This window comes from Heteronotia binoei, chromosome 7 (genome assembly GCF_032191835.1).
Source record: "Heteronotia binoei isolate CCM8104 ecotype False Entrance Well chromosome 7, APGP_CSIRO_Hbin_v1, whole genome shotgun sequence".
NCBI classification, from domain to species: domain Eukaryota; kingdom Metazoa; phylum Chordata; class Lepidosauria; order Squamata; family Gekkonidae; genus Heteronotia; species Heteronotia binoei.
In genome coordinates this window covers 98,331,409-98,350,305 of record NC_083229.1, presented here as the reverse complement: position 1 = coordinate 98,350,305, position 18,897 = coordinate 98,331,409, and the positions used below count along the sequence as shown (strand labels likewise).

General features: G+C 41.9%; 1 protein-coding gene across 1 annotated transcript in view; it reads right to left on the bottom strand.

The window, feature by feature from the left end:
* The window catches only part of ZNF407 (zinc finger protein 407), a 509,082-nt gene that overhangs the window by 168,716 nt on the left and 321,469 nt on the right, over nt 1–18,897 (bottom strand). Inside the window, exon 7 of the mRNA XM_060244080.1 lies at nt 16,752–16,872. Coding sequence (XP_060100063.1) covers nt 16,752–16,872 — 121 coding nt within the window. The remainder of the gene's footprint in view (nt 1–16,751; nt 16,873–18,897) is intronic.

Sequence of the window (18,897 nt, the reverse complement as noted above, 5' to 3'; positions counted from 1 at the left end):
GTTTATTTCATTTATTTTCCTATGCGGCCTTTATAACACATTACCTGACATGTTGAGCTGTCACGCTTAGATTAAAGAATTTTTAATTTCAAGGAGGTACTTCATTCTGTAACAAACCAGTTCTGATAAACTTTGTTTTTCCTACCACGGACATCTGGGAAGAAAGCAAGGGCGGGGGGGAACCTACACATAGCAAATAGTGTTTGTTTGTGTGTATACAACATTACTTAGTAGTTTAGTAGTAAAATGTGCGTGTCATTAAAGCAAGGGATTCTTTAAAATACAATTTAAGAGGAGTAGTTATACTGACTTCATTAGAAACATCACTGGAGAGGGGAGAAAACGCTTAATTTGAATGCTCTTGAGGGACATTTTAAACCATGAAAAAAAAACTTGAAGTGACTTTTTCAGTTTCACAGGTAAAGCAAGTCAACAGCCACCAGAGGGTACAGTTCTGAAGAGCAGTCATGCTCTTCTGTCTCCAGGAAAACGAAATGAATCTCTAACACGGTGCTTTTAACTATAATCTTTTTAGCACCTCAGATTATACAGACTTGCCATATAATACAAGAGACATCAGCTAGTCTTATGAGAAGCCAACACTAAGCGGGGGCGGGGGGGAGGGCTCCTATTTCAGCTACAATTCTTAACTTTTTTTGGCACTGAACTAGCCACCAAATCCATAACTACTCCCTCCCTTTTATAAATAACAAAAAGAAAAATGGTGGGGGGGAGCATTATCTTTTTTCATTTCTGGGGAGTCCACTGGTTAACAAAAATACAGCATTCACTTTGCTAAGCAAAGTCAAATAATTTTTATGATCAGGCACATAAAAAGACAGAACAAAGTATCAGCATGGGGGCTGAAATTGCTTCTTTGTGAGCAGTAATTTACTTACTCACTTCATTTATACTCCGCCTTTCTCCCCCATGGTCACCCAAAGCGGTTATATCCTTCTCCTCTCCTCCTTTGCATTTTCACAACAACCCTGTGAGGTAGGTTAGGCTACAAGTATGTGACTAGCCCAAGCTCTCCCAGTAAGCTTCCATGGCAGAACCTGAGTCTTTCAGATCCTAGTCCTCTAATCACCACACCACACTGGCTTTCTTAGCTAGATCACATTACAGGTCTTACGTAAGATCTAGTCTATTTGTTGCCTTGCTTTTAATTGTAACCGATGTAACAAAAGCCCACCTTATGGCAAAATGCTGGGGCAACAGGATGGGGGTTTCAGGTATTTACCAACAGCATACTACCTTCCTGAAAACCAGGGAACTCTGCTTTCATAATGGTAGACTCATCTTTGATGATTTCTTTCTCTCCTTTGCAGAGCTTGAGTCCAGTGGCACTTTTAAAACCAACGAAGTTTTTTCTTGGACATAAGCTTTTGTGTGTACACACACTTTGTCAGATTAGAGCACACAAAAGTTGCAACCAGAATAAACCTTTGTTGGCCTTAAAGGTGCCACTGGATTCAGACTCTGTTCTATTGCTTTAGACCAACATGGCTACCCACCTGAATCTTTCTCCCCTTAAAAAGTCTATCAATCCTTGCAATTTTCTCCTAGTGTTCCAGACCAGGGGTCTCTTCACTTATGACAAAGAAAGTAATTGCTAGATGTTATCAGTGTATGAACATTTCTTTTAGGTTACTTCAGGTAGCATGGTCAGTTCTGAGAACATGGGGACATTATCAGACTGAACTCTGCATTGGTAAAACTGCCACTTGCGAAGGAAGGTGGCAACTTCAGAATATTCTTATATATTTGTATTGAGAGTGTCCAATGATTGTGTGTGTGTGTGCATAAAATATACCGTATTTTTCACACCATAAGACGCACTTTTTCCTCCCAAAAAAGTGGGGGGAAAAGTGTGTGCATCTTATGGAGCGAAGGTACCGTACGTACCTTCCTCCGAGGGGGGGGGGGGTGATCCGCTGCCTCCGTCCCGGCGCTTCCCGCCCCTGCCTGCCTGGCTCCAGCTCTGACGCTTACAGCAAGCGCCAGGATAGCTCCCTCCGCCCTCCGATCCCAGCGCTTGCTTTAAGCATCAGCGCTGAAGCCAAGCAGGCAAGCAGGGAGAAAGCACGCCGCCCCCTCCACAGCCAGCGCTTGCGAAGCGCTGGGTTTGCAGAGGGGGCGGGTGCTTCCTCTGTCCCTGTCTGCCCGGCTTCAGCTTCTGCTGATAGCAAGGGCTGGGTTCAGAGGCAGCCAAGCCTCCGATCCCAGCCCTTGCTACCAGCAGAAGCTGAAGCCAGGCACAGAGAAATCACCCCTCCCTCCGCAAACGCAGCGCTTGGCGAAGCGCTGCGTTTGCGGAGGGGGGGGTGCTTCCTCTGTCCCTGTCTGCCTGGCTTCAGCTTCTGCTGATAGCAAGGGCTGGGTTCGGAGGCTTGGCTTCCTCCGAACCCAGCTCTTGCTATCAGCAGAAGCTGAAGCCAGGCACAGAGGAATCACCCCCCCCCTCCGCAAACGCAGTGCTTGGCGAAGTGCTGCGTTTGCGGAGGGGGGGTGCTTCCTCTGTCCCTGTCTGCCTGGCTTCAGCTTCTGCTGATAGCAAAGGCTGGGTTCGGAGGCTTGGCTGCCTCCGAACCCAGCCCTTGCTATCAGCAGAAGCTGAAGCCAGGCACAAAGGAATCACCCCCCCCCTCCGCAAACGCAGCGCTTGGCGAAGTGCTGCGTTTGCGGAGGGGGGGGTGCTTCCTCTGTCCCTGTCTGCCTGGCTTCAGCTTCTGCTGATAGCAAGGGCTGGGTTCGGAGGCAGCCAAGCCTCCGATTCCAGCCCTTGCTATCAGCAGAAGCTGAAGCCAGGCACAGAGGAATCACCCCCCCCTTCGCAAGCGCTGCGTTTGCGGAGGGGGGGGGGTGCTTCCTCTGTCCCTGTCTGCCTGGCTTCAGCTTGTGCTGATAGCAAGGGCTGGGTTCGGAGGCTTGGCTGCCTCCGAACCCAGCCCTTGCTATCAGCAGAAGCTGAAGCCAGGCACAGAGGAATCAGCCCCCCCTCCGCAAACCCAGCGCTTCGCGAGCGCCGGCTGTGGAGGGGGCGGCATGCTTCCTCCATGCCTGCCTGGCTCCAGCTCTGATGCTTAAAGCAAGCGCCGGGATCGGAGGGCGGAGGGAGCGATCCTGGCACTTGCTGTAAACAAGTGGAGCGATCCCAGTGCTTGCTGGAAGAAGCTGGAGCCAGGCATGCAGGCGCGGGAGAAGCGCCAGGATCGGAGGCAGAGGCAGCAGATCGCCCCCCAGGAGGAAGGTGCGTCCTATGGTCCAGAGTGCCTTATGGACCGAAAAATACGGTATATAAAATGGCACGATATGCCAGTTTTAGAATATGTATGACTCATCACCTTCAAACGAAATTCTTGTTCCTCAGAAGTTCTCTCCCTTTCCAGGAGCATACTGATTTATTCTCTCAGTTCCAAATAATGTTTTAAGACTTTCTTCAGGGATAACTTACAAATGTATGTCTGTATCAGAAGAACACTGAATTTGGCTCCAACCGTTTCACAGAATACTTTGAAAACTATGAAATCTGTGACATTGGCTCAGATATGATTAACAATTTTAACAACCTCAGAGCTGTTGTGAATCAGAGGGCCATTTGCCACAGGAAAATACACCATCTTCTATGATCTCTGTTATAAAATCCTTGTAGTATGCCCAAGCTTGACAGGAAACACATTTATGGTGACAAATTGAGGGGAGGGGTCAGAAATCCACTTGGGTATCCTTTCAGAAAGGGAGAAGATAGATTACTTTTAATAAGTCAGCCTGCAGTCCAAAAAACCAGTAGCGCATGACATGACATGGCCAAAAGTGGGAAGTAGGTAACTTAGCCCCCCAATACCAGACTGGTCCCAGAGGATCCCTCCCAGCTGGGGAGGAAGGAGTTAAATGGTCAGTTTACTCAGTGCCAGCATGCCAAAAGCAGAGGGATAAGGAGGAGCAAAGGTGAAGTCTGCACAAATGCAATATTTAACCAATATAACTTAGAATGTATTCCCTTTGCAATTGATTTCCTAGTTCTCTGAAAAATCTATACTATATTCTATTACATATTCTCATGGATTTTTGCTCTTAGTCTGTAGAGGATTTTTGTTAGTAATAAAGGTCTTTTCTCTTGTAAAGTTTTCAGACTATATTTAATTCACACCCACATGCTTAGCTATTCACCAGGTAGAGATTAAGCACATCTCATGGAGCAAGCAGAATTCACTGAAGCTGGGAGGATGGAGGTTAATTATTCCATATGGGCACATACATGGAAACCCCATTTTCAGTGAATTAAGATCACTGGAGCGATTCATGGGGTACCCAAGGGATAGAAAGTAAGGGCGCGCGAATGGACACTGGGGGAGGGGGGTTTGCCAGCACAGGGTTCTGCCTCGGGCGGTAAAATCCCTAGCACCGGGCCTGAGAATCATCTTTCAGATGTTAAACATACACAAGTAGCTGACATAAGAGGGAACATTTGTTTATTTATCCAGCTGAAACACAAACTAGGGGCTTGCTTTAATTTCTGCAACTACTTGAATCCTTTGCTCATTTCAAAGTTTTGGTCTCTCTTGGTGTAATTTGAAAGTGAGATCAAGTTCATCTGTCACATTTGTTGCTCCCCAAGGACTAGGGTGGCCAAATCTCTCCTGGCAACTGACAGGGGATGGCAGGGACTTACTGGGAGTAGGAGGGGGGCCAAACTGATGTGCAGCAACATGCCTATGTCACTGCCCACATGATCCAGAAGTGATGTCATCATGTAGCAATGTTAGGCAACACTCTGGTATTTGGGCAAAAATTCTATGGTAAATCTCGCTCCTACCATAGAGGTTTTGCCAATAAAGTTATGTACACCACAGAGTGGTTAAGAGCAGCGGACTCTAATCTGGACAATTGGGTTTGGTTCCCCACTTCTCCATATAAAGTCAGCTAGGTAGCCTTGGGTTAGTCACAGTTCTCTCAGAGCTTTCTCAGCCTCACCTACCTCACAGGTTGTCTGTTGTGGGGGAAGGAAGGGAAGATGATTGTAGGATGTCCTGAAACTCCTTCAGGTAGTGAAGAGTGGGGTATTATTTATTTATTTATTTTTCGCATTTATATCCCGCCCTCCCCACCAAGGCAGGCTCAGGGCAGCTAACAACATAGAAAACCAACTTTTCTTCTTCAAATTTCTTCTTCTTCATTCTTTTGCAGCATTATTTTTTTAAAAAATCATATTGCAGCAATAGTTGTCTCATTTAAAAAAATGGTATACAAATGGGAAACAATCTAGACTCCCAACTCAGTCCAAGTATCTTATTCTGTTAGTTTAACCTTTATCTGTGGTTATTATAGCAATGTATTCTTGTGATAATATCAATCGCAATATAAGAAAACCTGGTGGGTTTTTCAGCTTAGGTAGCTCCGAACACCCCACCCCCTTAATTTTGAATAGTTCTGTAACAGAAAGCCGCACTGCTACATTGTGTCCCATTGTGCAGGAATGCTTGGGTGCTCAAAAGGCATCCACAATAGGAAAAAAACACAAACCAACAAATTCAATAACTAACAAAAATAACAATAAGTACAATGCCAGCAGTAGCACATACAATGTCTAACTTATTAATAACATTTTAGAACTATAAGATAGTGTGTTCCTCTTCCAAAAAGGTCAAATTATTCTTGGGTTAAGGCTGTAGAAGGAAGCAGAGCTGTCTGCCCCTTCCATTCTTCACATAATGCAAAACAGGACAGGGCATCTCAGCTTACCTTTCTTGCTAGGTGGGAATGCTGAGATTAAAAGAAATTTCTCTACCTTTGTCTCTAAACCCAACTGTCTGCATAGATTTTAACTAACACGAAAAATACATCAGATGAAAAAATAGTATTTACTGTTCAGTACAGAAACTTGTTTAAAACAAACAGCTATTGTGAGCAAGCAAAACCTTCCTCAACTTACATTTACACTGTTGGACACTGTACTATGAACAGTCATAATATCTAAATGAGGAGCTGTCATGAAAGATGATGTAATCATGATACAAGAGACAGCAATCTTGAAAAATCCACCAAATGGGCAGAGCCGATCAGGTGAATCTGAAGCATCTCTGTTTTAAAAACACACACAAAAAATATTCCTATTCTTATATTCTTTAAAGGTAAGTTGTCATGTCACAAATTTTAAATACCCACTCTGACACTCTTTGATGAGAAGAAACATTGCTGAAGGTGACTACAGGCCTGGCTGGACAAGGGGACTGAAGGCATGCACAGATCTCCTGTTCCCAGCTTGACATTCTGAATTTGCAGACACTGAGGTAAGGAGGAGAGAAAACAAGGCTCTGTTGTGCCCTCTAGGCGTCTTTCTCATGGAAGATGCAAAAGGATTGTGCTCCTCATTTTAAGAACTCAAACCTTTACAAAATGAACAGTTTCTATGTGAAACAAGCACCATGTAAATATGATCAAATTGATGTGTGATAATCCAAAATAACTTCCATTCCCCTTTCCATTCTCCCACAGCATATAGGCAACCAAAGTTGCTGGAATTTCTACAACTACTTGATCTCAAAAAAGTGAGTGCTGCCAAGAGATAAAAAGCATTTTACTATGCATCAGGTACAGACTGATGGTACAGCAGTGCATATTCCCATTCACAGTCAATAGACTGCCTAACTTAACTATTATCAAAGGATAATGGGGGGGGGGAGGGATTTACTGTATGCAAAAATACAGGGTTAGAGACAAAGGTAGAGAAATTCAGAGATTTCAGGTATGTTAGCCAAGAACATAATATTCATCAACTGGAGAATTATCAGACTCTGTCCCATTCTGAACCTGGCAGCAGGCAATAAAACACATGGGTCGGATTGCAAACCTCCACCTTGAGATCTCACAGCCAAGATCCGTTCCCTTGGAGAAAATGGACGCTTTGGAGGGTGGACTCTATGGCATTATACCCTGCTGAGGCACCTCCCAAAGTTCGAACACCTCCCCCACCTAAATATCCAGGTATTCCCCAACTCAGGGCTGACAACCCTTCAGATGGATCTCAGGCAGGCAGCTAAGAACTAGTAGAGCACTGACCATCAATGCTAGAGTTTAAGAATCTCTACAAGAGCCCTGGAGAACAGGATCCTGGCATCAAGGAGCACAAACTACTGTTGTAGATATTGAAGTAGATTAAGCTGGAATTAACTGAAGATCATATAGGGAACTGAAAGCCCTAATATTTCCTATAGCCAGAGTTAGGTCCTTGACACTGCCAAGATGCTCTTTCCTCCTCATTAAGACTGGAGTTGGGAAGGCCTTGAGCTGCCAGGTATGCATTTGTCTAACTGATCCAGGTTTTGGTTCAGCCCTCTACCACCTTTGTTCTTAGAGGCTTATGGAACGCTCAAGAGGTGCACAGGTCCCCACTCAGGGGGTTCCTGGTCTGCTTTTTCAATAGAATCTTGAATGGAAGTCTTGTTGTTGAAAAGAGAGCTGGGGTTTCTAGGGTATACAAAACCTCAAGCACAATAGGGGAACATGGGAAGGACTCCTTTTCCCTTGAGGAATTGTCTTCCCGTGTAGAAACTGGGGCAAGATCAGGTCTTCACAGGTGGCCAAATGCCCTTAGAAATACCTCTAATATAAACTCCTAAATATGTTTCTGAAACATACCCTTTTAAGACAACCCACTCCTCCTTGTTTCATCCCTGTACATCATTCATCTCGAATCTCTTTCCCTCTTTATTCAAATGAATGCCCAGTGTCTGTATAAAATAACCTTCAAGTTGGTTGGTATAAGTGTATTTTAGATCCAATTTTATGTCTCCTTTAGGCCTGGAAAGAAGGGTGAAATACAGATATTTCAAATTCTACCTCTTTTGTTTCTGAATCTTGATACTAAAAAAAGAAAAACAAAATGAAAGTTTGCAATATTATTTACACAGAACTTTTTAAAAATACACAACAACTTCATTACATGATAATAGCTCAAATGCTTGGGGAATACTGCCAAAATAGTACGATCAAAATATAGTTTATGTTTTCTTTTGTAGGGCTCACATTTCTACCACAATGAGTATAAAAGCAAATGTTAACTACCACACGAGGGACTGTCCAGTGATATTCCTTGTAGAATGACCATCCCCAAAGACAGTCTTTGTCTTTTTTTAAATGGGAATTGAGACCAAAGGATCTTGAACTGGAACAAACATGTTTATTTTGATTCTATTTAGAAAGAAGTAGTTACTTTGTTTTCAAAATGGGTACACTAATTACTGAGTAAACCAGTGCTTATTTACTCTTAATTCAAAAATAAAACACATTTTTATATTATACATGCATGCACACAGCTGTATCTATACAGTAATAAAACAGTAAAACATGAAGTATGTTTGTTAAATATGTTGGGGGGGGGGGTTCAAGATACGTATTATTGTACAGGTTAAATACAGAAAATCGGCTGAACTGGTTTGAACTGAAAACCGAAATAGAAGGGGGAAAAAATAACACAAAGAAACAACAAAGTTGGGTAACCAAAGGCTGAGTGAGAGAAAATTATGATAAATGAATTAAACAAAATATATGTTATTTATTCCAAAGTGCACAAATACCCTTCTTCTTTTTTAAAAAAGGCACATTCCACCCTTGAAGCAGCGAATGTTTGGACTAAGAAATCCCTGAACCTTTGTAACATGATATAATTCAGTATCTCTATGCTAAGAGCCTTGAACCAATAAAACAGGACCACCAATTCAATATCTCTAGGCTGATAATCTTGAACCACATTAAAGCAGGACAAAACATATTTTGGCCTCCAAGGCCTTCCTCAGTGGTCTAGTTATTGTATATGTGCACACTATGGGGGCAGGGGATCCACCGATTTTGCAGAGAGGCCCAAGTGCAACCACCGGGTAGTCACCCCTCTCCCTCCTCTCCTGAGAGATTTAATGGGACCTCCAGCTGGTACACAGGAACACATGGCCTGCAGCTGGACTACCCTTTAAATCTTGCAGGAGACAGGGAGAGAGGCAGCCACCAGCAGCACACCTGAACTACAAGCAGCGAATTCGCCACCAGAGTTCAGGTGCACATGGCCCCCACTTCTTGCAAGCAGTATTTAAAGGGCCCCTTTACATGGTGTTTACACTCAGCGATTTATGTGTTTGCATCTGAATTCCAAGTGGCAAATTCACCTCTGGAGTTCAGGTGTGCATTGTCCTCATTTCTTGCAAGCAGGGTCCCTTTAAATCAGAGGTGTCAAACATAACCCAGAGGGTTCCAATCAGGCCCTCCAGCAACTGGCTGTTGTCTGCTTCATTCTCCCTTGCCTGCTTTGTCTGGTCGCCATTTTGTGTTTCTCCCCGGATAAGCCAGCCTGCTCCCTGCTCTTTCCCTCTTTCCCCTCCCTTTTTCCAAGGGAGCAGGAGGGAGGAGGAGCGTCAGCCAATGTGGGAGCTTGGCTCTACAGCTCTGATGTGTTGATTAAGTGTGCCAGGCTCAGTCAATCTCCCTGCAGAGCTACTGAGCCGAATTTCTCTTCTCCTTAGTGGTTGAAGCTCCTCCTGCTCCTTGTTCCTTGGGGAAGGAAGGAAAGAACTCCAGCTCCCTTTGCTTAGTCCCCGCCATCGGGAGAGATACAAAGAAAGCACTTTTAAGGCTAGAGATGTTTTACTGAAGGCATGTTCTTTTCGCCTTGTTACACAGAGAGAAAGAGTGAGTTTTGTTGGGCTTGTTATGGGTACAACTGGGTTCCCCTCCTCTTTTTCACTGTATTCATGCTCTCCAGTCTTTCTCAACAGAAAAGCATGTGAATTATTTAGAAGAGCAATAACAAGCCAGCATGAGGCTGAAGGTTTACCCAGCAAATTTCCCTTGATTTTTCTTTCACATTTTTCTTTAATTGGTGATCTTGAACTTAGACTTCCCAGATAGTAAGTAGGCTGATACTGAACACTGTACATGGCTGTTCTTGCACTGCCACATAGAAGTTGTAGTTATTCTTCTGGGGAATACTATAGTTTTGTAGACAAGCACATAGCCCTCAGCCTGTGCCATGGTGCCTTCACATGCTCTTGACTAGCACATGAAGCAGTTTCTGTACAGAAGCTCACAATGCCCAGCTGTTTCATGTTTTCCTCTGGGTCTTAGGCTCAAAGCATTGACCATGAGATCTCTGTAATGAATGCCAATAAATCAAAAGTAGGTTTGCAACTCACAGATGTGTACATCTGAATAACACCTGAACAGCATATTCAAGACTGGTACGGTCCCACATAAGAGTTCGCACACTTAACTACTACACCAAACTGGCTCTCAAAATGACAAGTTCCATTTCATTGGCTGTCCTTCAGGAAATAATTTGGGGATCATAAAAAGACAGGAAGAAAGAATCCTATATAACTGCTTTCTTGTCCCCTATGTTTCCAACTTCATACCATCTCTTCCTTACCTATAATGTTTTAGTCTTCTGCTTACTCTTTTCTCCATTACCGTATGAAGTATATACCTCTGATCCATTGTCTCCTGTGTTTTGAACTATTTGCCGAGGTACAAGGCTTCATTTTCTGTTTTCAAGTTTTCCCCTACCATGCTGATCCCTGTTGTATGTATGCAGCTTAATCCTATCCTCAGGGCTTTTTTTTGTAGAAAAAGCCTGGCAGGAACTCATTAGAATATTAGGTCACACCTCCTGATGTCACCGGAAGTGTGGTTATCCTGCCACTAATGATTAGCAGCAGTAGAAAACAAACAGAATTAGGTGAGTGTAAGTAACTTTGTGAACAGATGGGTGTTATGCATCAGCAGCCCCCACTCCCATCCCAACACAGATGTTCACTAGCAATACACTTTCTTGGGATAGAAGCAATGCCATTTTAAAAGTTAACTAGGCAAAAATAGTTTGAAATAGTGGTCTCGGTAGAAAAGCAAGGGAATCAATAAATGTGTTCTCAGGTCCTTTCCACGCATCTCCCCAAACCAAGTCTACCATCCTCCAAAGCCTTACAGACTTCCAGCCCACAACTGGTTTGCTAGAAGGCAACATGTGGATGAAGAGTGTGTGCCCACTCCTGAACAGCAGCCAACTCTAATTGTCAATAGCTTATCTGCACCCATGTTCTGCTGCTGGGATTAGCAGTTGGGGTGCACACAGCTTCACTCAGGGGCTATCAGTTGTAAGACCATATTACCCACATTAATTGAAAGAAAGCGCAGCAACCCCAAGCTCTCTTCAAGATCACATAGCTGCACTCCAGCATGAACAGGTTGTGGCTTGACCTTGGCCATGCGGTCCAGCTTTCCCTGCTCCCGCCAAGACCCCCTGCCTGCTTGCTTCTCCCCCTGCAGCTCACCTTCTAGCACCGTTCCAGCTCCATCCCACAGGCATGCTCCTCCATGGCATGCAGTGCTAGCCAGGTAGTCTGGTGCAACCCAGCCCTGCCCAGTTTCTAGTGCTAGGACTGCACAGCCCCAACAGGAAGCCAGGGAGGGGAGACATGGCAGCTAGAGAGCCAGGCAGCTCCAGTGGCAAGCCAGCCTCCAGGAAGCTGCAACCCCAGTGCAGCTTGGCCCTGCAAACCCAGCTACAAGAGGTGACAGTGGTGGTGAGCCCACAGTGATGGCACCAGTGGAAGGTTGGTGTTGCAGTGGGAGGGCAAGACTCCCAGCTGCTGCTGCCTCCCCACCTGATCCCAGCACCTGGTACCGGCTTCCCATGTGGCAACCCTTCCCCTCCATTCTCGCTGCTCACTGGGCTGCCATCAACTTTTCCTCTTCCTCTTTCCTCTACATACAACAGGGATCAGCATGGTAGAGGAAAACTTGAAAACAGAAAATGAAGCCTTGTACCTCGGCAAATAGTTCAAAACACAGGAGACAATGGATCAGAGGTATATACTTCATACGGTAATGGAGAAAAGAGTAAGCAGAAGACTAAAACATTATAGGTAAGGAAGAGATGGTATGAAGTTGGAAACATAGGGGACAAGAAAGCAGTTATATAGGATTCTTTCTTCCTGTCTTTTTATGATCCCCAAATTATTTCCTGAAGGACAGCCAATGAAATGGAGCTTGTCATTTTGAGGACAATGAAGCCTTATAAGAGTTCAATAAATAACACACAATTAAAAACCAAAAGCACTGCTCTTGACACAGAACTGTACACTAAGACCTATAGAGCCACTTCTGAAAAGATGCACTATTTTCAGCACTACACACACTGTTATAAGGGATAATCATGCTTTCCAATAAACACACATATTTCTTTATAAACTAGTCACCATCCTGACATTAGCCTCTGGCCAAGCAAACCGGGCATCAAAGAAGAAGCTGAGCTTCTTTGAATGCTACTACCAATGTTATTTTGCTGGGAAAGCAGCACAAGTGGCATGCTATTCTCCCCCAGACTAAATGGCCTGTCAACAATTCCTCCTATTCCTGAGCAAGAGACGCTATGACTGAACCCAATTTTGCTAATAGCAATTAAAGAAACATTAAACTAAGTTTGACATACGAAATACCAACCATAGTGGAGGAACATAAAATGTGTATAAAAAGTAAAATATAAATGCAACGACAAAACAGAAGGAAAATAATTTTCACGTGGCATTGTTTTTCAGAGTTGTAATAAGGAGGCAATTTTAAAAGAAATACTATAATTTACACTACAGTACTGTACTATACTATACTATAATTTACACTTGCTTTATAAACTGATGGGATCTCATTTAATACAGAAGGGAAATTAGGATTCCTTGGTGATTTCTGTTCCAGACGCACACAAGTCTACTGCTAAAGAAGTTCCATAAAATTTTTAAGAAAATGACATTTTCTAATAATAATAATAATAATAAAAATTATTTATATCCCGCCCTCCCCGCCTAGGCAGGCTCAGGGCGGCTAACAACATTTATAAATATACATAAACAGTAAATATAAGGCTTTAAAATTAACATTATTAAAAACCAGTCAATATACAATTAAAATTTAACTTAATCTGACAGTGGTGATGGTATTTCCGGTGCTAATTTCTGTCAGTTTACATAGTTTACATAATAACATAGGTCCTTAAACAGAACCATAATGGCGGCTCCCTTTATAAACAACCACAATTCAGCAGTCCGTGTACGCTAGCTTGAAGAGGGTGGTCTTGCAGGCCCTGCGGAACTGATCGAGGCTCCGCAGGGCCCGCACCTCCTCCGGGAGCTGATTCCATAGGGAAGGGGCTGCGATTGAAAAGGCCCATGCCCGGGTGTTCTGAAGTTTAACTTCTTTCGGCCAGGGGTAGTCAGTTTATTTTTCCCGACTGACCTCAGTGCTCTCTGCGGCTCATATGGGGAAAGACGGTCCCTCAGGTAGGCCGGTCCTCGGCCATATAGGGCTTTAAAGGTGATGACCAGCTCTTTGTACTGGACCCGGTATGTAATCGGCAGCCAGTGCAGTTCGCATAGCCCCGGCTGTATATGCTCCCACCTCGGGAGTCCTAGCAACAGCCTGGCCGCCACGTTCTGCACTAGCTGCAGCCTTCGGGTCCGGCACAAAGGCAGCAGCTTTCTAGACTGCAAACTTACAAAATAGCAAGAATAAACCATTATTCTCACCATAAAAATGTATAGTTAATCACTAACTGATAAAAATACATAAATAAAACAGAATCAGAAACACATCAATATAGAATTTTATTAATATAATAAGGGACTTTTCGGTGGGGAAAGAACACAAGTGGATACCACATTCCTCACCAATTCAACAAAATTTGAGTTTGGTGGGGATTATTTTTTAGTATTCTGAAAGACTCTTTAAAAGACTTTGCATGAAGGCATGTTTTTACTTCATAACCTGCAGGGGAGAGAGTACACATTACACTTCCTTACCAACCATCATATTATATCAGGGGTGGCCAAACTTGCCTAATGTAAGAGCCATATTGAATAAATATCAGATGTTTGAGAGCTGCAGGACAGGAAGACAGGCAGGCAAGCAGGCAAACAGATGGGGGAGGGAGAAGGGAGGGAGAGGTGGAAAGAAAGCAATTTTAACTTTAAATGCATTCTTCAAGCTGCTGGGTGGCTTGGCTTGGAGAAGTTATTTGAAGAAAGAAATGCCTTCTCCAAGCTGATGGGGCGGTAGGGGCTCCAAGAGCCACATAATATGTGTAAAAGAGTCACATGTGGCCCCCAAGCTGCAGTTTGGCCACCCCTGTATTATAATTTAACAGTTGAAGAAGAAAGTGCACTTAAAAAATAAATAAATGGACATGATGCAATATCTGACCAAGAGAGCCTTGACTCTTGAAAGCTCATATCCCCAAAACTGTGTTGATCTCTAAGGTGCTACTGGACCTGAACATAGCTGTGATATTAAAAGAATCCCAAGAGCCTATCCAGGGAAGCTTGTTCAAGCACTATCTGGAGACTGGGGATTTCTACTGATTCCTCCTCTTCACTGCAGCTCCCTTTTACTATGATGCATTTTGTTGCCATAGTCTGAAGGCTTGCAAAGGAAGATTTCTAGGGTGTTGCCCCCAGGGACTACTGGGGGAATTATCAGGCAGGGAAGATCTGTTCTATCTATTTCTTCTGTAATCTCTTTATATAGGATCCAGTGTCTTGGCTTCATCATGGATTATTGTTTCGTTTTGACCTATGTGCAGTAACTGCTATGTTACGCCAACTGTACATTGCTCTGTATTAACTTGTTAATCATAGCACATTATATAAAACTATGACCCCTCTAATTTCACTTGAATTATTCATAACTACTATTTTCTGGATTATTCCTTGAATCTTTGCTTTTACACCTACTTCAGTGTTGGGAATCTCAACCTGGCTAGTCTCCTTACTGTGGACGACATATAGCCCTCACTTGTGTGATGTCCTGCCTGGACCCATGTAGTCTTTGTAAATAAAGAGATGTGTCATCCAATCTGCCATTTGCTACAAAATTCAAGACTGCTGAGATTAACACCTTGTGTTCTTTCGCACCATCTATTCCATGCAAAGCTCCCCCGTATAAATATTACAGTTATGTAAAAATCAGCATTTACTTAGCTAAACTAAGAAATAACAGGCAATACTGCATTTGCTGATTTATCAAAGTATCTGAAAGATTATTTCGTTTAAAAGAATACCTATATGCCAGCTTTGCTTTAATTACTATATTGTACACATTGTAGCGTATTATAAATGGGTCTTTATTTTACAAAGTTATGAACACTCACAAAATAAAAGGGAACTATGAACTCCCCAGGGAAGCTGTCCAAAAAAAGAAAAGTGGTCTCTATAAAGTCACCCTCCCTAACTCAGAATGCTGGTGTTGCTGAATCCACACAATGAATCCTTTTGTGCTTGATGTCAGATGCTATAATCCTTTACCAAGCATTGTTTAATTAGTTTATTATGCATAATAAATGTAAAATATTTTATTTTAGTTTACATAATTATATTACAAATGCATGCCATTTATCCTTAGACTTGTAGGATATCCTTCACAAGTGACATGTTTTTAGAAAGGTGCATTTATAAAATTAATGCAATTTGCAGGCCAGGCAGTTTGAGCTTCTTATCTATTATCCTGGAACAAAAACCAAAAAAACCCCTGTCTTTGCTACCTTTGCTACCTAATTTAGAAAAAGTACAAAACAACACAACACAAAAATCAATGACAGATGGTAACCTGCATAATGATGCTTTGCAGAATATACATCTCTTTAATAAAGGTATATTAGTGATTTAAAATAAATCAGAATTATGCCTGTGGCAATGTCAGTACTTTATTCCAGCCATCAAAATGCATGCCACTAAACTGGGTGCACTTTAAGGATAAAGGTAAAGGTAGTCCCCTGTACAAGCACCAGTCATTTCCGATTCTGGGGTGATGTTCCTTTCACAAAGTTTTCATGGCAGACCTTTTTTTGTGGGGTGGACCCAAGATTATTTCAATTCTGTAGCCACCAGGTATCATGCAAACCTTTTTTTTAAAAAAAAAACTTAACAGAGCTGTAAAACAAACGAATACTAATACAAACAATAAACAAAGGAACTGTTAAGTGATTCCAGAGCCAGAAGCCCTTATGATAGGACAAAAGCAGCTACTTAAAGGAGACAACTCTTTTCTTTTGGCCCCAGTGTTCTCAGGTAGATTTGAAACAGATCATAAGGGGTGAGATAAGCCAACGCTTACTTAGATTTAACATTTCCACTCATGCAAAAACTAACCTCTAATGCCCATTAAGGACCATCTGTTTTCCAGAGTCTAATTTCAAAGGTAACAAAATCCACAGCCATTCAAACCCTTTTCTGATTTAAAAACAAGTATCCCTTCCTGGCTACGAATTATCTGCAATATTTTTCATGCAAACAGATGGAAAATAAGCTCCAATCACTGCTCCTTAAAATGACAGGCAGGTGCTTCAATTTAACCTACTTTATGGACAATGAGGCTGCTGAATTCTTAGGGGGACATTCTTCTTTAGTGTCATGGCTGCAGCTCAACCAAGATTTTTTTCCCCCAAAAAATACAGCTGATCTGAAGAGGCAAGGCAGATCAACCTTCCCTCCACAGAGAATTCTAACAGACACAAGAGCACCTGCAAAATATACAGCATTAGCCCTTCACTTCAGTGTTTCACATCAAAAGCCTTCAAAAGCCTGTTTTTACTCCTGTTTTTGACAAACAACAACTCCCCCCTCCCCGCTGAAAAAAAACCCCTTGCTTAATTATGTATAGGTGAGAAACTAATGGCAATATATTTTAATAATGATCACCAGTATTTCTGCTCCCATTACCTGTAGTCGCACCAAGGGCATCTGTAGGGTTTTTCTCCAGTATGGACGCGTTTGTGCCGTGTCAGATGAGACTGGGTTGTAGAAGCAAAGTTACACTCATCACATTTGAATGGCTTCTCTCCTGAAAGACAGTGAAAGAGATTTGTTTTTACAGGTAGAAAGGAGAATGTAAGGTTTGTTGGTTATTAACCTACAATACTGCAGAAGGGTAAAGAAATATGGCAATGCTAAGAGGAAAGCATGAAATCTCATGCACAAAACATCTGAGGACATATTCTCTGCAACATGTACTACCTACCATAGTGGCTAACACTTCACTAAGACAACCCTTGTAACAACTGACATGGTGCTATGATTTTTTAAAAGTTTCCATATTTTGGCTACTCCATGTGTAGTGAATTGTCCGTGCATATTAATTCACCATGTATTTTTGCAGTGATGAGGCAAACTATATGAATGCAGCAAACCTGAGTTGCAAACTGCAGCTCAGGAATCTTGTGGGGAAGTTACTTTGAGGAGGCAGTGAAAACTACCTCCATGGAAAACATGAGAACAGAAATCTGTAGGAGATTCCTACTTGCAGTTATGCCAACAAATTTCAATGTACATTCTTCATATATGAATTGTTCAACATGATTAGGCCAACATGATTTTGGCAGGTGTCACTTTGTAAACTTCCAATCTGAGCATATGTTCAATGAACAAGATATATGTGAATGTCTACTACAATATAACTCAAAAGATACCTAGAAATGAAAGTAATAGAAATATGCCAGGTAGAGGAAGGAGAAATGGAACTGAGTACTCTATTGACTCCAAATGATGCAATTCTTCCTCTGGATCAAGAATACCTCTACTAGCAGAGTACAACTGATTCCTTTTAATGGCTACATTAAATATACTTCCCATTACAGTGAAGCAGACCTGCCAAGTTTATGAATATATTAAATAACCCAATTTGCACATTTACAAATAATTTGCACATAGCCCTAATATGATAATCTGTGTTGAAGACACTGGGTGGAAGTAATAGTAGCAGCAATACACTTTCAAATTTCCTTTCATGGCTCCTCTAAGATATAAGTATGTGGGAACAGATGCATTTTGAGATAAAGAAGAGATGACTACAAGGGCCCAACTGTGGCTAGGAAACTGACCTCTTGGGAAAGTACTGCAGAGATGCTGATAATAGTTGCATTGACCAGTATCTCATCCATTGTTCAATGTCTGTCCCATACCTAATTTTCTTGTCTCCTTTCAGGCAGGATTTTAACAATTCATTAACAGGTTCATCAACTCCCATAGTTTTATTTCAAGTGTCATGCCTTCAGGAATTTTTCTAAAGCTCTAGCAATGAGAACATCTTGAGAGCATCGATTTAAAAGAAGCTAAAACAGAGATTTGTCTTCTTGACTACGCAGAAAGAATAGTCCTCTAACATTAGATAGAGCTACACATTTTTGCAATTTTGTAATTTATAATTAGAACCTTATAATTATTATTTCTTTTCTTCCATTATTATCTTCTGGTTATACTGCTGTAACATCTTACACTCTAATAGCCAGTCTTTGGATACTTAAATACTTAAATACTCACAGGAGCTGTGAGCAGGCAAGGCAGATCTTTCTATATACCTAAAAAGAGCTCCAGGAAAGAAAGAAAGAAAGAAAGAAAGAAAGAAAGAAAGAAAGAAAGAAAGAAAGAAAGAAAGAAAGAAAGAAAGAAAGAAAGAAAGAAAGAAAGAAAGAAAGAAAGAAAGACCCTAAACAAATTCATCTGTCTCCTTCCACTGTCATCTTCCATTAGTGGGTGAAGACTTGTTTGGTTTGGTATTCCTTCACTAACTCTTACTAGCACTACTTCCAGTTTGTGAATTTTCATGTGTTTATATATTTTTGTTTACATTAGGTTCAGTTCAGTGCCCTTATTTATGTTTATAAGTTATAAACATAATAAAAGAAAGAAAACATGTACAATTTTATTCATTTTATTTCTAGACTGCCCTCTGTGTACAGGGTTCAGGGTGGTGAACAACATATCAACGAATATATATAAATCAATTTAATTTAAATAAATTATAAATCAATTTATAATCAAGTAAAAACCATTAACAATTTTTTAAAAAATTAAAATCTAAAAACTATTC